The sequence below is a fragment of the Oncorhynchus masou genome, chromosome 18 (genome assembly GCF_036934945.1).
Source record: "Oncorhynchus masou masou isolate Uvic2021 chromosome 18, UVic_Omas_1.1, whole genome shotgun sequence".
Lineage (NCBI taxonomy): Eukaryota > Metazoa > Chordata > Actinopteri > Salmoniformes > Salmonidae > Oncorhynchus > Oncorhynchus masou.
The window spans coordinates 43,132,056-43,159,417 of NC_088229.1; the positions used below are offsets into that span (position 1 = coordinate 43,132,056).

General features: G+C 41.3%; 2 protein-coding genes and 1 long non-coding RNA gene across 3 annotated transcripts in view; 2 read left to right on the plus strand and 1 right to left on the minus strand.

Annotated features, from left to right (window-relative positions):
• Positions 1 to 57: 57 nt before the first annotated feature.
• On the minus strand, positions 58 to 5,284 carry tnnc1a (troponin C type 1a (slow)). The gene is made up of 6 exons (XM_064923410.1): positions 5,168 to 5,284; positions 3,318 to 3,348; positions 2,491 to 2,637; positions 2,011 to 2,125; positions 1,004 to 1,140; positions 58 to 775 (listed from the first exon to the last, which is right to left on the minus strand). Exons 1-6 carry the CDS (start codon positions 5,189 to 5,191, stop codon positions 744 to 746), a joined length of 486 nt encoding a protein of 161 aa, XP_064779482.1. The 5' UTR covers positions 5,192 to 5,284; the 3' UTR covers positions 58 to 743.
• LOC135504654 (uncharacterized) lies at positions 2,577 to 12,584 on the plus strand. The gene is made up of 3 exons (XR_010450146.1): positions 2,577 to 2,667; positions 8,000 to 9,799; positions 10,868 to 12,584. It is a non-coding gene; the product is annotated as an uncharacterized LOC135504654 (long non-coding RNA).
• A 13,762-nt stretch (positions 12,585 to 26,346) lies between these two features.
• Positions 26,347 to 27,362, plus strand: part of LOC135504655 (sodium- and chloride-dependent GABA transporter 1-like) — a 30,941-nt gene continuing 29,925 nt past the window's right edge. Inside the window, exon 1 of the mRNA XM_064923411.1 lies at positions 26,347 to 26,601. The gene's annotated coding sequence lies outside the window, so the exon portion shown is untranslated. The remainder of the gene's footprint in view (positions 26,602 to 27,362) is intronic.

Sequence of the window (27,362 nt, forward strand, 5' to 3'; positions counted from 1 at the left end):
AAACACTCCATTGAAGCAAACACTTCCAAACAGATACGACATCAGGCAAACCAGGCGTTGCTTTGGCAAACACATTTATTACTTGACTGTACATTCTAAGCAGACGTATGGTGTGTACATCCACCACAGGCTCTCCAGCAGATTAAATGGCCCTGAGGGAATCTTTTAAAACATACAACCGTTGCATTGTGCCGCTGTGGCTCCATTGCATTTCAATGTATGTTTAGACTACTAACGGGCTAATCAAAGTATGGTATAATTACAGGGACTTACAGGGACAGATGTACTGTCCTATGCCTATAAGGATGTATTTCAAACAGCATTCTGTCCGGCAGCACAACATCAGCAACTTGGAAAAATAAGAGATTTGTAAACTGTTTGTGGCACTGCAGAAATTCATATGCATTTGAAGTTAAACAATAATGCATAGTCAAGTAGGCAAACTGAAGTGATATGTGAGTTGTTAATGTGAGTATTTCGGTTGGTTACATTTACTCAAACGCAGTGTATGGGGCACCTAAAACAGGTTACAGACAGTATTTACAACAATGCAAGAAATTGTAAAAAGTTATAAAAATACACAAGCAATCAGATTATTGAACTAGGTCTTGCAAAGTCGTTCAGAAGTTCTGCCGATGACATCCAAAAGTCAACCTCCAGTTTTCCGTAGATGTCTATGATGTTGAAGAGAAATAGAAAAATATCACTAAGGGCCAGGGGACTCTGTCTTCTCTTGATGCTGTTTATTCTACTCCTTTCATAAACTCCAAGAACTCTGGAAACCAAGAGGAAAAAAGGTGAATTATTTCCCTCACTTTGGTCACGACACTGCTTTGCCTGTGAATAACATAGCATGTCACCATGCATAATTCATATTCCCAATTTCCTTTTCTAGCAGTGGAGTATCCATAGAACTGTTCACTTGCATCAGTATCACAAATAAAATACACAAATGCTTCTGTCTCTACACTATGTGCTTTAACTCCCATTTCCAAAACGTTACCGTCATAGTCGATTTTCCCGTCGTTGTTCTTGTCCCCGTCCTTCATGAGCTCCTCGATGTCGTCCTCGGTGATGGCCTCCCCTGTGGCCTCCAGCATCCCCTTCAGCTCCTCCAGGTCTATGTAGCCGTCCGCATTCCTGGGGGCCATAGATGATACGTTTCTTTATTGCCTGATTTCACAGATGTATGCTTTACGTGCAATAAAATGCACTGCGATTGGGCGAGAGACATGGCAAAGGCCAGACACATCAAACATACAAATTCATAAAATGCCTGCTTAAGGACCTCCCTTCCCCATTATGCAGCTGTGCCCCCACCCTATACTTAATATTCCCCCCTCCCCAAGATCCCTGCACATAGTGTTCTTCCACAATCCTATAATTTCAATATCCATGATCGTTAGTTACATTTCATGTTCCCAAATGAGTGCCTCCACCCCATACCTTTATTTAACTAGGCAAGTCAGTTAAGAACAAATTCTTATTTTCAATGACAGCCTAGGAACAGTGGGGTAACTGCCTGTTCAGGGGCAGAATGACAGATTAGTACCTTGTCAGCTCGGGGATTTGAACTTGCAACCTTCCAGTTACTAGTCCAACACTCTAACCACTAGGCTACCCTGCCACTCCTAGTATCCTCCTCATTTGTTCATAAGGGTCAGTGCATGGTGCACAACATCGTTTCTGTACCGGACCAGTTTACACTGGGGAGTCTGTAGCATTTAGGAGTGGAGGATTATACTGCTTCACAAATCGGTTAACCAGGGAACATGACTGTTTCTGCATTCAAAAATATTACATAGTTCCCTCCTCAAACAATGACAAGTAGACAAAAACAGAAACAAACTAGCACCCAAGCTAAAACTTTGCAGCGTACATTCCTGTGTATTTGTCTATCCTGGTGGTACTAGGCTGTGGGTACTTAGTTGGGTAAGACTATAAAGAGTTACTTTTACAGAGTTCATCCCCCTCATGAATCTCCTTATGTACTTATGAGGACAAACGTACTTGTCAAACATGCGGAAGAGGTCTGCCAGTTCCTCCTCTGTCTTTCCTTTGCTGTCGTCTTTCATGCACCTCACCATCATCACCAGGAACTCGTCAAAGTCCACTGTCCCACTGCCTGCAAAGACATGTCAACAGAATGATGTCACACCACCTTTTGGATCAAGGAGCCTATCTTTGATATAGCAGCTACATGTGACCAGATCCTCTACTCAGCCATGTGATGCTTGTCTCTTGTGTGTTTACAGTCTGACAAAGAACAGTGTCCAACTGTCCCTGCCGGGCCATCAATGAGCCATGAATTGGCCTTTTGATGAGCAGAACACTTGTGTCTGCCTTTGTTGTGTACCATCCTCATCCACTGCTGATGAGCTAACCTCTTACTCTAACACGTGATTCGTGATAGGAACTATTCATGGGAAACGCATTTGCCTATTGTAGTCATTTGAGTCTGTTCTCTTCCGTGTGAGCGTGTGTGATTACCATCTTCATCCACCTCGTCGATCATCTCCTGCAGCTCCTCGGGGGTGGGGTTCTGGCCCAGCATCCTCATCACCTTGCCCAGCTCCTTGGTGCTGATGCAGCCATCCTCTGCATCCTGGACGAAGATGTCAAAGGCTGCCTTGAACTCTGCAACACACAGCACAGCACATGACCACGGTCAGTTCTTCTTCTTTTCCCCCCTCCCCTGTTGTTTTCATGGTCAGCTCTATGTGTAGGCTACTTTAGCGCAAGATATACTTTTTTAGTCAATCAAATTATTTGGTTCCTACGGGTGGTGCAGCGGTCTAAGGCACTGTATCTCAGTGCAAGAGGTGTCACTGTAGTCCCTGGTTTGAATCCAGGCTGTAATTTTATTCGACCGTGATTGGGAGTCCCATAGGGCGGCGCACAATTGGCCCAGCTTCGTCTGGGTTTGGTAGGCCGTCATTGTAAATAAGAATTTGTTCTTAACTAGTTCAATCAAAAACTGCGATCCTCTGAGATATCTAGAATGTACTTTTCATCTTGACCTGAAGGAGAGAATGGTACACATTTTAGGCCAAAAATTGATTTAGATGTGATTAAAATTAGTAGAACGTGAAGATATATATCCCACATGAAGAAACATTTATGCATAGGCCTCAGAGACCGACATAGATTAGTAAACCATAATGAAATTCAGATGCAGTGTTTCCCCTATATGTTTTTAGCAGCGGCGCACCCACGCTGCGAAATTGTGGCCACCACAAAAACAAAAAAAACTCCTTTGCCACCGCTACTGAAAGAATTCCTAGGGGAAACACTGAGGATGAACACATTTTACATACCATTTTTCTGCTCGTCTGTCAGCTGCTCTACCTATTGAAGAAATGGAACGTTTTCAGAAGCAGTCGAGCCAATATCTGTTATTGAATCCACTCTGTGATGTCTTTTACAACCCCAAATCTTAACTTTGATTTACTGTATCCTTTGATAAGCACAATAATATTTTCCATTTGTGCAATTAACACGTGTACAACATCTACGCTCTACCCGTCATTTGAATCTCATTTGTGGAGTTTTCAAATTCAGCTCAGACAAGGCCCAGTCCTAAACCATAAAATTTTTGATCGAGAAATCTAGTGTATGAAAATAATCCTTCAGTAGACTCCACAAGGTGGAATCCAATTCTCTGGAGCAGTTCACCTCAAATGTCACCTTAGTTTACACAAAGTTATTTTGGTCCTTCACACTTGGTCGTCCGTCCGTCCGTCCGTCCGTCCCTCACAAAACACAAAACCTATATTTCATACATGAGGCCTGGGCCAGTGAGAGGCAGGGGGTTAAAGAAACATCAACAGGAGGATCAGAAACAGCAGATACTGGACAGAATACACGGTGCTTTAAATTAGCATAGCTGTGGATCTGGTTCAACAATGGAACCGTAATCCAGGAAAAGCTACCGCGAATGAGAGAGGGAGACAGCTGCCTACCTAAGAGTTATTGTCTGTCGTCCACAACAAATTAAACACACATTCCTCTGGTGATGATATATTGGGGGGAAAAGAGCCATGTACATCTAAACATCGACACACACGCATTCACACACACACACACACACACACACACACACACACACACACACACACACACACACACACACACACACACACACACACACACACACACACACACACACACACACACACACACATTCCAGTCTGTTTCCCTGCAGTTGACTCGTCTAGCTGTAATGCCCAGTAGAGACACGGGTAGCCCAGCCCATCAGCCACCAGGCAGCAGGCAGAGATAGCTAGACAGATAAACAAACAGCTCTCCCAGTGGCTCACACAGATAATGCTGGAATTCAGCTGTGTGTGTGTGTGGGGTGGGGGTGGGGGGTATCTAGACCTGAAGCCCTCTTCTGGCACCACAGAAACACACACGCAGGAGGCTAGGAGCAACTGGCCAAAATTAGCCGATGAGAAGTGGGACTGCTCCATTTGTAGTCATGAATGAAACCACAGTGTGGACCAGGGGCTTGTCCTGCTTCTGACCCCTGGCGTGCTCCTATCAATTCTGATAGGCTTCAAGAGGCACAAGGTCTATATACGTACGGTGTCTCACCTCACTTGTCAAAGGCTGGTGTTGTGTGTGTTCTCTTGACAGACACAGTTTGTAATGGAAGTTGAATCATCTGAGCAATGTCAGAATTACAAATTGCTAAATTGTTGTAAGGGGAATATCCAAATGTACCTCATTTGAATGAATTGTTGATCTGAAACATTGTAGTTTGTAGTTTAAAACTGTTAAAAACATAAAAGTGTTATTAAGTGGATTTTACCCTCAATACTAAATATTACATGGACTTTTCATTCTATTTAAGGGTGAATCCTAACCTCAGGTGCTGAAGTGTTCATTTGAATTAGTAACCTACATAAACCTTTACAGTCCAAAAGAGAGAAATCTGACAACAAAATATTCTTAAACTTAAACGATTAAACTATTCTTAAACTTAACTTGGCGGAGTTCACAATTAAACCAAAACAGCATTTTCATCCATGTCACCTATCACTGAAATCCAAAGTTGAACAATATTAAAAGCAAACCTTCCATGATGATGTTACCTACTAAATACATACACTTTCACATTCTCCACAAACAATATACCCTGTTGTAGAAGTGGAGTGTGACGTACCGCTGCTTTGTAGATGTCGTTCATGATGAAAGCTTGGCTTGGCCGCTGCCCGTCTATCTGTAGGATGTAGTGGCACAGAGGAGCGAGGTAGAGCACAGCTAGGAGCAGGACACTGGCCCCATCCTGGGAGGGTTTTATAGCTGGAGCCTGGCAGGGCCTGGTCCCTCCCTACCCTGCTTGCCTGCCCGCCTGCCCATCCCCTTGGGTGTCTCACGTGCGTGTGTGCGTGTGTGTGTGTGTGTGTGTCATTGGGCCGATCTATCCCAATCACCACCAGGCTCAGATAAAAATGTAGCTGCTCTTAGGGGGTACACTTTGGAATGGAATGAAGTGAAGGGGCACGCATGGCGAACCTTAATCTCCAGGGAGGGAGCTAGAGACACTCAACATTCCACCATCAGTCGTAGACCAGAGGGGCAGGGCAGAGGGGCATGGAGGGCAGACCAGAGCAAAACGGGGCTTGGGACAGGAGGGGACAGAGAGTGGGCAACTTTGAATAGAGGATGGGGGTTTAGAGGGCTAGGGATAAGAGTCAGTGGACTGGGGACGGGAGTGGGAGGCAGAGCGGTTCAGACAAATGGGTTAAAGCCTGCCATTAACAAACACAATCAAAGAGATGTGTGTTTGTGGGTTGGGTGGGGTGTGTGTGTGTGCGTGTGCGTGTGTGTGTGTGTGTGTGTGTGGTGTCTGTGTGTTTCACTAATACCCATTTAACCGACAAGGGTTTTACTTCTATTTTCAATTATCTTATCTGACACTTTCCATTTAAATGGCGATTGCACAGTATAATGTGCAGTTTCTGTAATGCACGAATCATCATTGACCAGCAGAATTTTACAACATAGCATTTTGAAGGGGGATTTTTTTTTTTTACATTTTTATATACAGTTTAACAATAGGTATTTATAGGTATACAATTAACATTATATTATACGGTGGGCAGGGTAGCCTAGTGGTTAGAGCGTTGGACTAGTAACCGAAAGGTTGCAAGTTTGAATCCCTGAGCTGACAAGATACAAATCTGTCGTTCTTCCCCTGAACAGGCAGGAAACCCGCTGTTCCTAGGCCATCATTGAAAATAAGAATTTGTTCTAAACTGACTTGCCTAGGTAAAAAATATATATTTATATTGAGCCTTTATAAACTACATTCAGTCAGCAGGGGGCGCTGTTTACTGTGTGTTGTTTTAATAGAGTTGTTACGCAGCTAGGTGTGCTAAAGCGTATCCCATTTATCAACAGGGTGCTCAAGTCAGAAATCTGGGTCAAATACAAGAACTTCAATTTGCCTGAAAACATTGAATGAAATGAACACCTTAGACCATTCCTTTGTGTGTTGATGTGTATCATGGGAACAGACAAGTGTGGATGTGGAACGAAATAGTAAGCCGCACCTCAGCTCACCCCTCTTGACACATCTGAACACAAATCATGTCCTCAGCAACAAAATATCCAATACTTTCCTGCTCCTGTGTTACGCTACATTCTCCCCGCCAACCCACTGACTTGGATAGGAAAGGACAGTAGTCACCCCAAAGGCATCATGCATGTGCCTTGTGTTCCTCGTCAATCTCATCCGTTTGTAGGAGAGAACAGCATACATACACAGTTTCTTCTAAAACCTCGCCATGCATGACGGTTCTGAGACCCACGTAGTGCGACAGAAGGTGTGGTGTTGAGGCAGGGACTCTAAAAGGCTGGTGATCCTGCTGGGTTCCAATGGGATGCTAATGGGGACTGGCAACGCTTATGAACATTGCAACACAACAACACAACAGCCCAGAAAGAGAGAGAGAGAGAGTAGGGGAGAGAGAGATAGAGAGAGAGAGAGAGAGAGAGAGAGAGAGAGAGAGAGAGAGAGAGAAGGGGAGAGATAGAGAGAGAGAGAGAGAGAGAGAGAGAGTAGGGGAGAGAGAGATAGAGAGAGAGAGAGAGAGAGAGAGAGGGGAGAGAGAGAGAGAGAGAGAGGGGGAGAGAGAGAGAGAGAGAGAGAGAGAGAGTAGGGAGAGAGAGATAGAGAGAGAGAGAGAGAGAGAGAGAGAGAGAGAGAGAGAGAGAGAGAGAGAGAGAGAGAGAGAGAGAGTAGGGGAGAGAGAGATAGAGGGAGAGAGAGAGGAGAGAGAGAGAGATGAAGAAGAGCATCAGTCACACACCAATCATTATCATTCACAGAGGTAGATAGAACCCTCATAGAGAGAGAAATGCCCCACAAATAAAGAGGCTTCACAGACAGAAGGCTGAACTGAACAACATCAGTCATGAATTCATTGCCCTCACAGACAGATAGTTCTCACAGGGAGACCCTGCCTGAATCCAACAGCTATCACTCTCTTTAGTATACACAACACAACACACAACAATCCACAACACGAAAAGGGATGAAATCTCAACATGAATTTCTATAGAGAGATGATGTATATATATATATACATTTTTTTTAAATAATATTGTGGTTTAGTACGTGACTAGCGCAAAGGATTATGGGAGAATGAAGCAGCAGATACTGTCATTCCTACAGCAGTCATCTCTTGAGTCTTTCCCATTTCGCCCTCAAAAGGCAAAAAACAATGCTTGCAGTGATACGGTGAAAGACGTCCCCACGTCACCTGCTGCACCTAACTCCACTTGAAATGCAAGGTAAGCCGGTTGTCACCATTGGTGTGGGTGTCACCATGGCTATCATCTCCACTCAGAGCATACTGATGAGTCAATCTACAGTATCCAGCAGACAGATGAGCTGAGTGTGTGTTGAGTTCCAGTATTAGCAGCTCTACAAGGGGCAGTAGATTCTAATGTAAAGCCTCTACTCTCTCTCTCTCTCTGACTGAACCAGAAACACGCAGACGGAATGAGCTCTATCGACGGTGGGATGGCAGCCTGACGGAGCCTGGAGAAGCCCACATCAATAGGAGAATACGGAGTGCAGTTTTCACTGGAGCACTTCACCAATTTCCTCTTACAGAGGAAGGGGCGGCTGACGACAGAGCCAACCATATCTCCACACATCATGATCAGGCAGTGCATCTCAAATCCTCAAATCACCCGCACACCGTTTTTTGAGAGGTTGCCATAGAAACCCTGCCGGGTTGTAGCTGCAGACAGGGAGAGGAGATGAGGAGAGCTACCCCCCCCCCCCCTCCCGCCACATTTTGTCCTCGCAGTCACTGTTTTCCTCGTTCTTCTCCTTTGCCTTTTGCACAGGCGAATGCGCACACGCACACACAGGTTTGGCAAATCATTATTTATTCCCTGGTAACCTTAATGAGAACCATTCATGCAAATGTTATGGATGACTTAATCCACGTGTCCAAATGATTATATTTGATGTGTCATAGCGAAGATAAAAATGAACTTCGTTGGGTGCCTTGACTTGGGACGGATCAGGTTAGGAATAGTATTCAAGGTTTGCACTAGCCTAGCCTGCAAATACTGTAAGTTCATATGGTTGCTTCAAAATAGGTTCAATTCACCATTTTGTTAGGTTAAATGGTCTTTCTATTGGAAAAGGGACAAATTATCAAATCGTCAATTTTTTAAGAATCTGGCCCCTGCATTCTTCAAACCAAGTGTGTAATATTGTTTTCATGTTAGTTCCTCTGTTAGTGATAATTAATTAATTGTATTGCATAAAGGTTGTCAGAGAAATGATTTGCTGTTTTAATGTCATGCAGGCCAGGTGTCTTCCTCTATGTCTCTCCTCTGTCTCTCTCTCCTTGGTTGGAGGGTTACTCCGAGTCCATCAGCCTCTCTCTTCCCCCCTCTCTCACTCTCTGTCTCACCCTCTCTCCCTTTCTCTCCCTTTCTCTCTCTCACCCTCTCACACACTCTCTCTCTCTGCTGTTCTCCCTTTCTCTCTCCTAACTCATTCTCCCCTCTCTCGTTCCCCTTTCTCTCTCCTCACTTAACTCTCTCCCTCTTATCTGCTCTCCCCCCCCTCTCTCTATTTGGGGTGTATTCAGAGTGAAGGACTAAAAGGGGGAGTGGTTTGGGGCAATTTACGTCTCTCTATACAGCGAGCACTCCTCCAGCCAACACTTACCACTCAGAGGGGAACCTGTATTCTCTCCGCTCTCAAACGGTGACCAACGTCAGACTCGGATGGAAAGATTTGGCTTTAGAGGAGAGGGGATGTGTCTCTCTCTTACTCTCTCCCTCTCTCTCATTTACTTTCCCATTGCCGTTTGATGGCTGAAAGGTTTGCATTGAAGGGCTTACTGCCATGCAGACCACCAAGTCCCCAACCCACCCTCACGACTGCAAAAAAAAGAAACAGTACTGAAAAACAAACATGTTAATATGCTGGTTATATTCATGAGATATTATATTGGAATGAACATGTTGAATATATCAAAAGATATCAAGTGACATCAAAGGTGCATGTTCCTTCAGTGAGTTGTTTGTCTCTGTGTGTGTGTGTGTGTGTGTGTGTGTGTGTGTGTGTGTGTGTGTGTGTGTGTGTGTGTGTGTGTGTGTGTGTGTGTGTGTGTGTGTGTGTGTGTGTGTGTGTGTGTGTGTGTGTGTGTGTGTGTATGAGCTTTGATGAAGATAGATCTGAACACAGATGACACATTCTTTTTTTCAGTAATCAGTGGTCTTCAATGCCATTCGAGTGGTGTGCGTCATGGCGATGACGGTGGGTGCATCACACCACTGCCCCCCAGTTACAGACCTAACACCTTATCATCGGTCTCTCATCTCTCTGAGGGCAAAGTCCACATCACAGACAGCTCTCTCTCTCTCTCTCTCTCTCACACACACACACACACACACACACACACACGTCCTTCAGAATATTAGCAAATTAGTCATTTGTGTACTGCAAGAAGACGATCAAACTTGACTATCTAGAGGAAGTAAAAGTCAACAATGATCTTCCTCATGCAGAGTCAGGTGAGTGTGCATGAGAAGCCTTCACCAGACAGACATGACTCGGAGGAAAGGCTTTCCATTGGCTTTCAACTTGATGATGCATCATTGAGGAAACTTTCTCGTAGACAGAAGAAAAAAACAAAGAGGAAAATCTCTCCAAATATGTATGCTCCTCCTAAAACGTGTCTTGGCGCTATTGCATTGGCCAGCATTTCTGCCAATCATTGTTTTCAACATCCCAGCTATTCCACCTGAACAGCAAATTATAATAAAGAGGGAAATGGGCAATTTGGGTTTCTTACATAACTCAAATTGTTTCATGTCTGCAGCAACCAAATCTTCAGAACAGCCTGAATCAAATCAGTTGAAAAAACAATCTTAAAATAGCAAAGTTTTGGCTTTGGCCGTTACAATATCATCATTAACTGCAAGACAACATGCTTCTGATAGTACCTAAAGACATGCCTCAGGTAATACAGTTCAGTTTCACTGAGCAGGTATGGGTAGTGTTATTGTAATTACGTAATCATCCTTGTAAGTGTGGTGTAACACATATTGCAATCACTCAGTTTGAGTCATGGGGGGTACGTGTTACACACCTACAGTACCTACAAGAAAACAATTATTCGTACAAGAATAACTCAGTCGAAAGGTCAAGCGTTGCCTAAGGAGCTCGTGGGGAAATGAACTAATGTGGCTGGCCACTCTATCACCCAGTTATCACCACTGGCCACAGAAATGGAATAACAGCACAATATTAGTTAGAAATAATTCTGCAGTGTTTTGATCAATGTTACCTGATGTTACCATGTTTTTTTTTACTCCATGACAGAGAGAAAGAATATAGCACAGGACAAGTCAATTTCCTGTTGAGATGAGCTCCACGTTCCTCCAACTTGTACCATAGAAAATGTCAACAGTATCTGCTGGGAGAGGTCCCATGTACAATCCCAGTGGTAATACAATTCACAAGACTCGCTGGGGATTAAATGCACGGACGAAGCCCATTTATGAGAAGAATTGGCCCCGGATTTGTGGGGCTTAGGACACCCCGGGGTGCATGTGTGTTCCACACACACACAAGCACGCACGCACACACATATCTATTTTGCATCCCCAAATTGAGGCTATAGTACGTTCTGGCTCAAAGAGGAACAAATCACCTATGCATCCATCTGTGTGGCTGAAGTTGCGCCCCGGGGCCACCCAGCCTTCAGTGGAGTGTGCTGTGATTTGACAAGGCCGATGATGAGAGACACTGTAAATATCCGGCCCTCATGTGACTCACTGGATGGCCTCAAGGAATCCACTAAAGGTCAATGTTTCCTGATGCCATTGCCAACAACTGAATTAAGTGACTTCATCCCTGCCCACGCATCTGTCCCATTTTAGGGGATGGATGGATTCAGCTTTGTTTATTGAAGGTGTTGCATCGTACTCACACACTACGCTTCTCAATCTGCTTCCGACAGGAGCACACCATACGCACATAGGCTACATGTGCATGTGCAAACATAGGCACACACACACACGTAAGCACACACACATACTGTAAGCCTACATGCATGCACACACGCGCACACTCACACGCGTAAGCACTGGGACACGTACTCGTTGCCATCTCTGTCTTCAGCACGCACAAAGCGCTCGCTCGAACACTTGCATGCACACACACACACACAAGCAGGAGCATTGGCATTCACCCACAGCCTCTGGGTCCGTCTCATCATGCACAATAGGTCTGAACATGACAACAGTCTCTGAACAATACAGTACGTGTCTCCATGATGCCTCACACGCAGTGTACTGTGCGGTGGTAAATGGACTAACATGATTTGGGCTAAATGGGCAGAAGAAGAAAAAACATGTATATGACATTTTGTGAATTGAATTACAAAATTGCATCTCCCCGTCACTAAGACTCTTTTTTCAGACTGGCCTTTTGGAGTTCCAAACTGGAGGGGCTAAGAGCATTCCTTTGGTGACAATCTGTAGCCCTTTCCTGCGGTCAATGACCAAAAGCTTTTTGGCCTCATGGGCGGAATGTTGTTAATATGTTTCATAACTTCATCGTGAATAAAAATGTTTAAAAAAAAAAAAAACGTTTTTTGTTGATCCAGTGTTTCTATGTCAAACATTTTTGTTCTATTTCAGTCTTCTGTGATGGATATAAAGTGTAATATTTGGATGCAAACTTAAGATCGTATACATTTCAACTCTATATCTAACATGGTACAGGTGTGTTCTTTTGTTTAAACCCATAATCATGTGTGTGAGGTGTGTAGGCCTACTTTTGTTCCTAAGTTGATTTGTTTAAGATGACCAAGAATCACTCTGTGACTCTGATTTAGCCCACTGCAGTAAAAGGTTATATGAAGCCATTGATCTTTTCAAATCCTCAGAGAAATAATACTAACCTCCCAACACTTTAATCCAATAAATGCTCATGAGAGAGTGTGAAAAAAACATGATGAAATGTAAGGAAATCAAATAAAATGAAAATGGGGGTATCTATAATGAAGGGATATTTAAAGCATGTAGAAATACAATTAAATAAAATAGAAGCTACCCACTGAACACAAACTGTTTGACTCATCTTTGTTTCCAGCATAATTTGTCAATGTATTGTGAATCTATGTGAAAAATACTGTTGTTTTGAGGGTGGAATCTCAACCACTTGCACTATGTACTTTTAATGTAATCTGAACTGGATTTCAGGTCATTTGGCTGTGCTATTAAATTAAGCTGAGTGATAACACATTAAGTTGTAGTAAAAATACAAGATATCTGATGGGATGTAATTCCCATTTGAACTTGGTTGTGCTTTTAAATGGTTGACAGTGCAATGATAACACAGTTCGATTAAAACGAAACAAAAAATCAGACATTGTTTTTCCATTGGAATTTGGTTGTGCTTTTAGACAGTTGAAAGCATAGATAACACATTGGAAATTCAACTAAGTTTTTTGGCTGTCTTTTTGAGTGGGTAATTATAGGTTATAATCTCATTGATCAAAGATACAATTGCCTTCTTTCTCACATAGCCAAGGCATAAATGAATAATATGTTTGTGTTAATTCATTATTCTCCAAGGTGTTAACCTCTCACTGACCATTGTGTTGCCCAATCAGGGACTGTCAATGAACCACACACAAACAGCATCTCAAATACCCCCCCCCCCTTCATGTTCATGTTTATCTCCTTAATTCTAACAGCGTTATCTAACTGCAAGTTAATCCAGTGCTTGATATTGATTATTACTCAGGCCTCAATGTTCTGTGAGATCAAAGTGATGGGGTCAAAGGTCCCTAGCTGCCTCATTTGGTTTCTATGGTAATGTCATGTGAAATATGTTATGTGTCCGTGTACACCATTGGCTCGGTTTTATTTTGATTTGAGTGGCAAATCAATCACTTCGATAAGTTAGATGTTATTTGAATGGAGCTGTTTCTGTTTACACCGTGATTTCTGACAGAAACTCTCATCAAACCCTGAGACCCCCAAAATGTAGGCATTACTCGCTCCAAAAAATGCATCTGAGAGTACCAAAACACTTGAGATGAACCAGCGATCCCACATACACAATTGCAAAAATACATATTTGAAAACATGACTGCAGATGTTTTTTTTTTAATTATTATTATTATTATTTTTTTACCAGAATGGAGATCGCTACCATGGCAAAGAGGCATTTCCTGTACACACAGCAAACATCTAAACCGACACAGGTTCAATCCAGGTTTGCTAAATAATATAAACCACCCGTTTCTGTGTTCCCATGAACAGTGGCTCTGAGCCCAGTAGAGGAGGAGAGTTCAGAGAGCCATCTACTCTACAGCACAGCGCTCTAGTATAGCGACAGACAGGGGAGCTCATGCAGTAACTCAGTGGGCCAGCTGATTAGTCAACCGGGCTGAGACTGACTGTGACAACTGACTGATAGACATCTGGCCCAGCTCCAACAACCTAATTGCAGCAGGATCTTTAATTAAGCATCATGTGATGTTTAAGAAGCCCTACAGGCCCCACTGTGGGCAGAGGTTCCACTCAGCCAGCTAATTCTAATGCTGGCCATGCTTTTGGCACGGTTGTGAACAGATCTAAGGTGACAGCCACAATAGGCGGGAGGGTGGGTTTTGGGGCGCAGACTCATTTGTTTTTAAAAGGCCGTAAATCAGGACAATGTCCGTACATGTGTGTCCCATCAGCCAAAGCAGTCACAGTGTTTATGCCATAGCATGTCTGGCATGTGTGAATGGTATGTCAGCAAATATATTACTGTGTACGATGCACTTGACTGTGCACCGTTTATGGTTTTGTCACTGAACCCATTTCCACCCTCTAAGACAGCCACCATCTGCATTGACCCTTCAATTTGATCTTTGCACTGACTCAATGCACACTCACACACTCATTCTATGCACACTCTACACACTCACTCACAATGGCACTCCAACACTCACACTTCCTTTGCTCACACACACATTGCACACACACACACATTCATATTGACTCTACACACACGCACACACTCATATACAATCATCATATATGCTGCTGCGACTCTTTTTATCATACATCCTGAAGCCCAGTCACCTTACATCTATGCATATCTAACTAGGGGCATCTTGGACCCCACAAATCTGAGGGGGCACAAGTACGTGAGGATGGCTGGAGGGTGGTTGAGGAATTTAGCATTTTGCAAGCACCTGAAACAGCTTTTTTTCTGCAATCTAGAGCAATAGTCATTATGCTTAAATCTACGTACAACTTCTTGAGTTGTCTGTATCCTCCTGACTGTTTTTTTTAAAGCAACTAAACATGCTGCTCCGCATCTCTGCTAAAATCTGGGTAAAAGATTGAAAGGAATGAGTATTATTCAGTACATTTAGTTATTGCTTGTTTTTCTAAAGTCTACCAACCTTGCCAGCAGGCATGCCAGCTAAAATAGTCAGACAAGCGAGCTACTCTAACTTGATTAACAGCTTGAAATGGTTGGGAGCCTATCTGGGCTAGCTAAAGTCAGCTTCAGAAAATTGCTAAGTGGCGAGTAGTCGAAAAAAGTATACATATGTAAAGTAACGTTTTTTTGTTGTTGTTGTAATTGTATTTATTTGTAACAGGACAAATCGAATGGGCACGTGCCCCTGTGCCCCTTATGGGGATGATACCTCTGTATCTAACCCTACAGTACCACTCCAGTATCCCTGCACATTGTAAATATGGCATTGCTGACCCGTGAACTGACCCTGTACAGTATATAGATGGATACCTTTCTCGTGCCTTCTTATTTCTATTTCTTGTGTGTTTGTCTCAGACTTTTTATTTATTTAGAGTAACTACTACTGAAATTGATTACTGCATTGTTGTGAAAGTGCAAGCAAGCACGAAAGGCATTTTCTGTACAATAAAAACGTGAAACTTGAAGCACCACTTCCTAATTACACAATTAAGGATAACCCTGACAATGCTGATCGTTTATTGTGATCACTGGGGGTTGCGGTGGATTAGGGTTGACGTCAACAGCACACGTAAATGTGCTTCTCCAAGCTTTATGCAAAAGCCCTGAATTAGACGTTTAGCTGGGGAATTTGTTCACATGCTCCGGCCCATTCTTGTCAGAACTGGGTCCTCCCAGTTGGGCTGGTGGACCAGCTCGCTCAGCTTTGAAGCTGATGAACCTTTTAAAACCATGACCAATATTTACCCCCACTATTTCGCGGAAAGAAAGGAAAAGAAATGGACAAGGTGCCAATAGTAAACAAAAATAGTATGTTGCCAAATAACTCAAAAACTGTAGACATAGACGTCCTCATCTAATTATGTCAGTAGTTAGCTAACCATTAGATGATAATGTCGGTCTGAGGCTCTCATGGGTGAGGTTATAACATGAACACACACACAGATTACAGCTTTTCGGCCGGAGCCCATCGAGTCCCTGGTACTGACAGCATCAAGATGGCAGCCACCAAAAAACAACATGGCTGCCGAAAACATGCTTGGTTGGCATTGCGATTGACAAGGTATTTGCTGTGCAACCTGCGTGTCATTCACATCCCCAGACATGGCTGCATGGCGCAATTCAGGCAGGCAGGCTGCAGGAGCGAGACATCCAGTCAGTCAGTTTCCATAGTGATGCGCGTGAATAGGGGAGATTCGCAGGGGCAGTGTGGAGCAGAGAGATTAGAGGCTTTCTGTTAAAAAAAAAAACATTTTCAGACAGCTCAATGTCTCTGCTCCTCCATATAGCTCCTACACTCTGAGAAAAAAAGGGTTCCAAGGGGGTACTTCGACTGTTCCCATAGGAGAAACCTTTTTGGTTCAAGGTACAAACCCTTTTTGGTTCCAGAAAGAACTCTTTCATGTTCCACGGCAAACTGTCTGTGTTCTCATGTGGCTCAGTTGGAAGAGCATGGTGCTTGCAATGCCAGGGTTGTGGGTTCAATACCCACAGGGGACCTGTAAAAGCTTCAGCAAAATAAAAGGGATTACCTTAGGGGACAGCCGAAGAACCATTTCTTCTAAGAATGTCGGGCTTCATAATGACGGTGAGATGATGATCCCTTGTCACTCTTCCTGCCTCACAGTAAGAGGTGGATGTTATGATACTGCAGTTCTCATCTTACAGTTTTCTGTAACAGTGTCACCCAGAATTCAACCATCCTGTATTGTTTTTGAAAGCAGGCAAACTATAATTGAAACTCGTTATCATTAAAATTATCGAAGGTAAGAAACAGAATACAAAGCACTATCAAAATAGGTATTAGTAGCAGTAGTAGTAGTAGTAGCAGTAGCAGTAGTAGTAGTAGTAGTAGTAGTAGTAGTAGTAGCAGTAGTAGTAGTAGTAGTAGTAGTAGTAGTAGTAGTGGTAGCAGTAGTAATAGTAGCAGTAGTAGTAGTAGCAGTAGTAGTAGTAGTAGTAGCAGTAGTAGTAGTAGTAGTAGTAGTAGTAGTAGCAGTAGTAGTAGTAGTAGTAGTAGTAGTAGTGGTAACAGTAATGGTAGTCAGTATTGACAGTAGTAGAATTGTTAGGTTAGTGGAACTATTATTATTATTACTAAATAATATTACTATTATTAACACCACATATTGTGTCTACTTTCTGTACCATTAGCACTTTCGCTACTGTTAATTAGCACCAATATTTCCTTTTAAATGCCTGTTGTATTAAATGAAGTGCCCTTTAATATAGACCCAGCCCGGTCTCATAGACTAAACATAACATAGTAAATGTAAATACGGGACACTGAAATTAGTATGATATGTTACGTTTGGTAAGGTTACATAAGACAGAAGGTTACTTACAGCAAAAATGAAAATTGGGTGGTTGGTCAGGGTAGATGCGTTGTTGTATAAAGTGAATGTCTAGCAAGCCAAATTCACCACGGACAACTTTAACAACGTTGCAACTAATTAGCATATTAGCTAACACCTTCCCCTAACCCTAACCTTAACCCTTTAACCCTAACCCTAACCCTAACCTTAAACCTAACCTTAAGCCTAACCATAACCCCTAACCCTAACCTTTGCCTAGCTAACATTAGCTTTAGCCACCTAGCCACCTATCTAATATTAGCCACAACAAATTGGAATTCATAACATATGACCAAGATGCCGGAGGGGATGGCAGCCGTTTTACGGGCTCCTAACGAATTGTGCTATTTTGTGTGTTTTTTTTCTCGCTTTGTTTGTAACTTGTTTTGAACACAATGTTTATGCTACCATCTCTTGTGACCGAAAAGAGCTTCTGGATATCAGAACAAGAATTACTCAAACTGGACAAAGATTTTTTCTCTAATGAGTCTGATGCGAAGGACATAGGCCCAAATGTATTTGTCAATAAAGATCACCGACACTGATGATACAGCCTATAGGGTGGAGTTCAAAGACCTGACAGTGTGGTGCAATGGACAACCACCTCTCCCTCAACATGAGCAAGACAAAGGAGATGATCATGGACTACAGGAAAAGGAGGGCCGAACACGCTCCCATTCACATCAACAGGGCTGTAGTTGAGCGGTTTGAGAGTTTCAAAATCCTTGGTGTCCACATCACCAACAAATTATCATAGTCCAAACACACCAAGAAAGTCATTTGGATTTAAACTGATGCTACTCACTGCTTATTATCTATGCATAGTCACTTTACCCCTTACCTACATGTACAAATGACCTGGACTAACCTGTACCCCTGCACATTGACTCGGTACCGGTACCACCTGTATATAGCCTCATTATTGTTATTTTATTGTGTTACTTTTTTTGTACTTTCGTTTATTTAGCAAATATTTTCATAACTCTATTTTCTTAAAACTGCATTGTTGGTTAAGGGCTTGTCAGAATTTCACAGCACCTGTTGTATTCGGTGCATGTGACAAATACAATTTTATTTTATTGCACGTTTTGTAAATTCGTAACATATTGTATGAATTGCAATTTGCAACATTTGGTGTACTGGAAACCCCCCATAGGGTTCTGGGTGGATGAGTGTGTGTATAACGTGAACCCAAAGGTTGCGAGTTCAAATCTCATCATGGACTACTTTAGCAAATTAGCAACTTTTCAACTGCTTATTACTTTTTAGCTACTTTGCAACTACTTAGCATGTTAGCTTCCCCTAACCTTAACCCTTTTATCTAACCCTTCCCCTAACCCTAACTTTAACCTTAACCTTTTATCCTAACTCCTAAATTGAACCCTATACCTTAACCCTAACCCCTAATCCTAACCCCTAGCTAGAATTCGTAACATATAATACATTTTTCATATTCGTAACATGTAGTACATTGTGAAAATTTGTAACATATTGTAAGATTTGCAAATGTGAAACACATAAAACCCACTTAACCCCAAAATGTCCTTAAGTTTTCAGCATCATTATAAATTCCTACTCTCATCGAAAAAAGGTGCTATCCAGAACCTAAAAGGCTTCTTTGTCTGTCCCCATAGGAGAACCATTTGAAGAACCCTTTCTGGTTCCAGGTAGAACCCTACTGGGTTCCATGTATAACCCTTTCCCCAGAGGGTTCTACATGGAACCAAAAAAGAGTTTCTCCTATGGGGAAAACTCAACAACCCTTTTGGAACCCGATTTTCTAAGAGTGTAGTTACTTTGTTCCTTTGACAAACGAATTTCTGAAGATTATTATTTATTTCACATGATTAGTGATTCGTTTATATTTGTCCATTATTTTAAGGTCAGCCCTGTTACGTGAACTGAACTTTCATTTTAATACGATAAAACTATCCCTTTAAAAAATATTTGGGGAAAAGAAACATTGATCATCAAATCATAGCATAAAAGCAGGTGAGCTGGTTCTACTCTCCTTGGCCATTTGCTGTTTTTTAGTGGTGGAAAACTGAGCTGGTTGAGCATTACACATCAACCTTGTTACCCACAGATAAACAGGCTAGAAATGTTTTACCAATTACATTTTTTGGGGGGTGAAGCTTGCATTCAATTGCCCCTACCTGTTGCATACAACAAGCTTCCATTCCCCTGTCACAGGGGGAGTTATGGAAGATTTAAAGTAACTGTCCAGTGTTTCCAAATTTCTATGAAATATAACCAATAATTAATTACAATATGAGTGAAATAGTTTTCCTTCCAAAATCGTTTAATTACAGTGCCTTCAGAAAGTATTCACAACTCCTTGAATTTTTCCACATTTGTTGTGTTACTGCCTGAATTTAAAATGAATTACAGTTACATTTTGTGTCACTGGCATACACACAATACCTCATAACGTCAAAGTAGAATGACGTTTTTAGACATTTTTTACAAATCTATTAAAAATGAAAAAAATGGTCATGAGTGAATAAGTATTCAACCCCTTTTGTTATGGCAGGCCTAAATAAGTTCAGGAATAAAAATGTTCTTAACAAGTTAAATAAAAAGTTGCATGGACTCACCCTGTGAGCAATAATAGTGTTTTAACATGGTTTTTGAATGACTACATCGTCTCTCTACCCCACACATACAGATAATTGTAAGGTCCCTCAGTCGAGCAGTGAATTTCAAACACAGATTCAACCGCAAAGACCAGGGATGTTTTCCAATGCCTCACAAAGAAGGGCACCTATTGGTTGATGGGTAACAAAAAAACACATGGAATATCCGTTTGAGCATGGTGAGGTAATTAACTACATGTTGGATGGTGTATCAATACACCCAGTCACTACAAAAAATAAAGGCGTCCTTCTTAACTCAGTGTCCAGAGAGGAAGAAAATCCCTCAGGGATTTCACCATGAGGCCAATGGTGACTTGAAAACAGTTACAGAGTTTAATGGCTGTGATAGAAGAAAACTGAGGATGGATCAACAACATTGTAGTTACTCCACAATACTAACCTAAATTACAGAGAGAAAAGGAGGAAGCCTGTACAGAATAAAAATATTCCAAAGCATGGATCCTGTTTCTAATGACACTAAAGTAAAACAGCACAATAAAATGCAAAAAAAAAATACTTAATGTCCTGAATACAAAGTGCTATGTTTGGGGCAAATCCAACACGACATATCACTGAGTACCACTCTTCATATTTTCAAGCATGGTGGTGGCGCCATCATGTTATGGGTATGCTTGTCATCGGCAAGGACTAGGGATGTTTTTGCTTGTTGATAGAAAATAAACAGAATAGAGCTATTGTAAGCACATGCAAAATCCTAGAGGAAATCTTGGTTCAGTTTGCTTCCCAACAGACACTGGAAGACAAATTCACCTTTCAGCAGGACAACAACCTAAAACACAAGGTCAAATATACACTGGAGTTGCTTAACAACACGACATTGAATGTTCCTGAGTGGCCTAGTTACAGTTTTGACTTAAATTGGCTTGAAAATCTATGGCAAGACTTGAAAATGGCTGTCTAGCAATGATCAACAACCATTGAAGAATATTGTGCAAATACTGTACAATCCAGGTGTGCAAAGCACTTAGAGATTTTCCCAGAAAGACTCACAGCTGTGTGCGCTGCCAAAGATGATTCTAACATGTCTCAGGGGGTTGAATACTTATGTAATCAAGATATATTAGTGTTTTATTAACATTTCATATTTTGACACATTTTATTATTATTATTCCACTTTGACATTACAGAGTATTTTGTGTAGATCGCTGGAAAAAAAGACAATTAAATCAATTTTAATCCCACCTTGTAACACAGCACAATGTGAAAAAAGACAAGGGGTGTGAATACTTTCTGAAGGCACTGTAAGTATTTAAAAAAAATGTATATTATATACACATATTTGATATTGGTATATATATATATATAATATATGTATATATATATATCATATATATATATAAAATAACAGATTGGTGTGGGCGTATACCGGACAGAAAAAAATATTAATGACAAGTATCGGCTGATTGGCCAGCTCAGCCAATGACCCAACGTGACTTCACGTTATGTGAAGAAATAGCAAGCATTTTTTTAAACAGTCTGTTTGAGATTTGAGGTGGTGGTTTTTCACTAATTCATGCTTTTGCCACAGATTTGAGTGTAGGGGAAGTCAACAGCATTATTTGGATATGAGTTAACAGCATATCAACGTTTAAAAGTGAGATTTTCACAGGACAGTTCCTTTATGATGAAGACTTCAACCCTGTTAAGGTTAACCCTGTTACTTTAATTGCCACCCTGTATAGTAATTTTTCCAAATGGAGATAGGAAAACATGTTTTTTATTAACTTGAACATGTTCTCTTTAAGATTATGTACAAAAATAAATAACGAAATTACACTACCCAAAAAGCACTCTATTGCTTTAATGACCCAAGAGAAGTAGTAGTAGTAGTAGTAGTCATAGTAACCTCATCCCCAGGTTAGATTGCTGGTGCAGAGAGCCGGCTGGTGGGCGAGATTATAGTAGTAGCAGTAGGAGTGGTATAATGGGAAGTGCAAATATGGAAGTAGTAGTGACGGCAGCTGAGGTGACTTTAGTAGTTGGCGGCAGCAGAGCTTTATCAAAAGTTGCAGTGATTAGTATTATAAGTAAGTAAGCATCAAAACAAGTATCACTATTGATATTGTTAGCATAGCATTAGTAAGATTTCATTGGACGGTCAAGTCAGTCTTCGATGCACATTTGAATTTTGAAGGATTTCTGGGTGCCTGTTTTTCCTCGCCCTCAGAAGCCTAATCTTGGGCATTATTAATGGAGTTTGAGCATTAGTAGCGCAGAAATCCCACAAGAAAGAGCCATATAAGAAGAGGGAGACTGAGACCGATTATGCTGTTGCCTAGCAACACATGTACAAAATTTGAAGCGATTAAGTGCCCCCATACTGTTTTTTCATGGAGGTCATATGTTTCCTAAACCCACATAAATGTGTGCTGGCTGTCAGGAATTCTAAACTCAGGGGTCTATCTCATTGTTACTACTGTACATTGATACATCAATAACCACAACGTGAAACATTTGCACTCCCTTTTAAATGTCTTACGTCACAGATTTGTTGAGGCAGGCGTTATGTTTATGTTTGATCATTTGACAAATGTTGCGTCAAAATGCTTATCAACAGAAATAAAGCAGCCAGTATTTCTGCAGCAGAGGGATTTGGCTCATTTACATTTAAGGTGAAATCAGAGCCAAGAAACACCGACGTGAGTGAGAGAACAGGCTCCACAAATCTGATTGAAGCTTCCCTCAATACTCCCTGAATATGATTGGTCAACCTATAAGCTATAGCATATAAGAAAGCTTTTCAGTTTGCATAAAACTGCCTTCAGCAGCTCTATGTTTTTTATGTGTGTGTGTGCGCGCGTGCGTGTGTGCGTGCGTGCGCGTGTGTGGTGAGACGGAGCTGCTGAGGCATCCACTTAGCACCAATTTAGGTCATCCTAAACAAATGCTTTACTGGAGGAGGCACAGACAAATGGGACCATGGCTTCTCTTCTTGAGGAGATTTCATTTTCTTAGCATGTTTACTGGGGTATATCACCACCGGCAGGGAGTTTATTTAGCATTTAAGGGATGTTCATATTTAATCATTGCTTATTATATGTAATGATTAAAGTGACAATGTACACATAATTGTACATATTCCATTTACAGCCATGTTGTATATGCTGAGACCAGTTCAATGGAAGATTTTCCTTAGCAATGTTTTTCCCGGGTCCTCATTTTGTGCCAAAATGTTAAGCTCTTCTACCTTCTACATTTTAACTTTCAAAAACTTCATGAACTGAAATGTGTGTACATTTTTGGCAGCACAGATAAAAACAAGTCGTTAACAATATGAATAAAATATTTGGATTGCTTATGATTAGCATACTAATGACTAATCATCATCGTAACCAGCTCGTTAGTGACCTCAAATGTCAGATTGATGGAAGTATTGGGCTAAAGACTGATTTAGAGATGCTCTAATCTCACATCAAATACAGAACAATTAAACACAGATGTGAATGTAAGGTTGTGCAAGAAATATGCAAGATGCAATATGCAACATGCACAACATTTTGTTATACTGTTGTCATTGTCATGTGAGGGAATTATGTAACAGCATAGGAGTTACTGTATGTATGTCCACAATTGAGGGATCAAATCTAACATTTGCCTTTTAATATAAAATAAAATAATTTTCAACAAGCTTTGTTTTTCATATAATGAGAATAGCATTCACAAGATTACAGATGAAACCATTGTCAAAGAATCAGTATTAACATTCAATATGTCTTAGTTTTTCATATTAATTCATTTCCAAAGGTTATCTTTGTCAGTTGCATGGTCTTATTATTGACTTATTCAATGAGAGCAAGCTTACCTACATTTCCAAATCCTTTATCTTTGCGTTTTAATAATAAGATGTTTATTATTTGGTGGAATTGAATTGCCATTCTCCATTTTCACAGATTCATGCCGTAGGTCCATACACTAATATCAACGTTACATCATATTTCACCCAAATATAATAAGCAAACCTGTATGAAATATGTTTCATATTGGGAGCTTGGCAATATCATAGTACCATCATCTTACTATGAGTCAATTTGCAATAAATACCATCTGGGAATTATTTCATTTTTTTTTGCCATTAGATCCACAATTCCATTTTCAATTCAATTCCAATATTTAACTCAAATTGTAAAATAGTGTGCATTTGCTTGCTGCAAAATGCAATTACTATCCCAATATGGATACATTATAAAATGGAAAAGATAAGAACTGAAGATATCTGTAAGCAATAAAGGAACATGTTAGTTTCGCACATTCCTTCCATTGCAATTGACCGGTCACACACTGTTCACAGACTTGTCATTTGGAATTCTCACAGAAGACACAGAAGACCTCATGATGTTGGTAGTGATCAATCACCGAAGATGATCACATGAAACGCTATAAAGCCAGTACATGTGAGGGCACTGCACATAATCTCCAGCTAATGGAACATGCAGGGGGATTCATGGAGTGGAACCACACAGCCATGCAGCCTAGTGAAAGGGGATTGCTCAGGTTTCAGAGAATGAAACCCATGGAGTTCAGAGGTACGAAAAGCCAATGGGTTCAGAGACCAGCTGAGAGAGAGCAGGCGTGACACCAGTGTCACCAGCCGCAAACTTGTCTCTATGTTGCATCAGCAGGTGTGTAGATATGTGTCATGTTTAAAACTACATGTTCAGAGGGATGGCAACCCAGATGGGATTTTAAATGCTGCATTTAATGTGATATCATTTAGTGGGTTAGTTCACCCCTCATTGGTTTACCATCTGCTGCCCTCTCAGCCGCTCTGCTCTGACTGTCTGAGTAGGATGGGAACATTCACACTGTACTGTACTCTACTGCCAAAATGCCCCTGATATTAACTGGGAACTCACTTCTAGGAATGGACTGTAATTTCCATTCACCACACTTTACACAACTAAGTAAAATGAGTCAAATGTATCTCAAAATCAAGTGTCTCACAAATGTATCTCTCACAATTTTTGAGTGTGGTATTATGACAAAATAAAATAACAAAGTGTCAAATCTTGCTTCTTTGTTTGGTAAAAAATATGTTGTAAGCAATGCCATAGCAATAATTCACAACAAAACTGCTTGGTAAAAAAAACTACTTCGACCTGGTATGCTTCAACGGAGTTGTAATAAGATATAGCTAGCTGTCAACCACAATGTCATCAATTATACAGTGTAAATTTCCCCCCCAAAACCTTTGTCACTGACCTGATATGGGAAAAAACATCTATAAAAAAAACTCACTTTATCTATGTATGATGAAAAAAATGTACCTCTTATTTAAGAATACTTTCAATACAGTTTTTTATCCTGCATCAAAGTCAGATAATATTGTTATATACTTACCACTGAAGTCAAAACTTTTTTTTTTTTAGAAGTCCATAGAGGGTAATGTTGCTTTCTTTTTGCCTTGCATTTGTCTGGTTTCTCGAGAGAGAGAGAGACAAAATACAACAAAACATTTCCAAACAAAAGAATTCAGCTAACACTCCGTTAGGCTTGAATATATTCACTTTTAGGACAATCCCATCTGTAAAATCTATTGCAGCTTGAATTCTACGGCTTGAAGCAACATATTTATTTGAATTTGTGAGTTCAATTATTCTCCATTGGGTGAGTTTATTCCTCTCACGTCAGCCTTTTCATTTCTGGAGACGGTAGGCTAAAAGACGATTACAGGCAGAGTTAGACAATCAGCCAGTGCCCCCTCCCTTTATTGACAGGCTCCCTTATCACACTTGCCAGAAAGCAGACGGCCACCAACTAGCCTCACCTTCCAAATTATGCCAGTTTAGAATTGTTAATCGTGCATTGACTGCCCTCGATATGCTTGCATTTAACACCCCGTGATGACATTTGATTTGAGGAGGGTTGGGGTGTATTTGATGACATATTTGGGGTCTTGGGGCTGGCTGGGAATGAGGTGTTTAGAAATGTTCCTTAATTTGAAGACCGTGACAGTTCGAGGAGGGGAAAAACAGTGCTACACATACGTGTGTTCAAGTTGGGGGGAAAACTATATCATCTTCTTATAGTGTAAAATAAGGTGGCCAAGAGGTTGATGACCCCCTCTACAAATGTGTGATAGCCTATCATCGGAGAAACTCGTGTTCCCTTAATGTCTTACCCCTGCTTTAGAACTACTCAGGATTTCCCAAACAGTGAAAACACGTTAAAAAAACATTAAATATTGAGAAAACATGCAGTGCGATGTCAGTAGTGGATGTGTAGACTACACGGAGGAGGAGGGGGGCGACTTTCAGATGACATTGACGCTATGTAGATGGGAGTTGAGAATTGCGCTCCCCTGAACGTTTCTGGTTGTTGATGTTAGACAGTTGCACAAGGCGAAGCGGCTGCTTCTCGTGTCGATTCAGCCACCTCGTCAGCACCTAGCCGCTGGACAGCTCCCTGCAGCGGGGTACGTGCGCGCTCTCCTCTAAGACACTTTTGGCGCTTGTTCCAAGTCTTTTAATGGAAAGACAATATCTTTATGTTCCAAGTAAAACTGGAAGTTTACAACTTCAGGGGGAATCTACGGATACCTCGTTTCGAGATTTGTGGCAGGCAGCACATCGTCGGTGGCAGAGAGCACAGCTTTATTGTAAGTAAATTTAGTTATTTGGCGTGTGTGTGAATTACAATTGCGTGAATTGTTCATTGTAAGTGATAATGACGGTGATTAAACTCGTATAGTTGAACGTGGCAGTATGGAACGTTGCTAACCCTAATGACTTTAGACCGTGTCTTATAGCCAATTAAATACAGCATGTGGCACTCCTGGTTAATTGAATGGTCCATAAAACTGTGTACATGTTTTGCCATATAGAAGTGCGTTTGGTTTTCTAATCATCGACTAGAATGGAATACTATTTGTGCAGCCTGATGCGTAAAGCGTTATGCTTTGGGAATTCCTTTGTCTCCAATGCAATTGTGATCCAGTTTGGTTGAGACATTGCTGTTGGTTTTCCTGTCCACTAAAACCAGTGCATAGGTATTTAGTAAGCGTATCTGCACGTGTCAATTGCACGGTGTAATCGTTGCTCTCTCATATTGGATCTGCATATGTCATTCTCGAATGTTGTTTTTTTGCGCGTGAGCTGGATGGCTTGGATTCTTATTGAGATTCTTATTAAACAACGTCAGAAAGTTTGTGTCATTGCAAATAATCATGCATTCGGTGATGTGCGTAGGTCTACTCGATAACTGACTATTTCAATTGCAAATTGTGTTGATTTGTAAGAATATTGGGGGGGGGTAGACTATACCCTAATCAATCTACGCACATCCCAATCGTCTGCGTTGCTTTATGGGGAAAAACTCCTGTGCCATCATTGATGTGCCATCATTGTTTTTTTTATGGCA

What these genes read in the sequence shown, in the direction of transcription:
- tnnc1a (XM_064923410.1), bottom strand. Translation starts at nt 5,191, where the DNA reads ATGAACGACATCTACAAAGCAGCG. An exon ending in GACAGACGAGCAGAAAAATG is followed by an intron (nt 2,638 to 3,317) that starts GTATGTAAAATG and finishes TGTGTGTTGCAG; the next exon opens with AGTTCAAGGCAGCCTTTGAC. An exon ending in CGACGAGGTGGATGAAGATG is followed by an intron (nt 2,126 to 2,490) that starts GTAATCACACAC and finishes ATGTCTTTGCAG; the next exon opens with GCAGTGGGACAGTGGACTTT.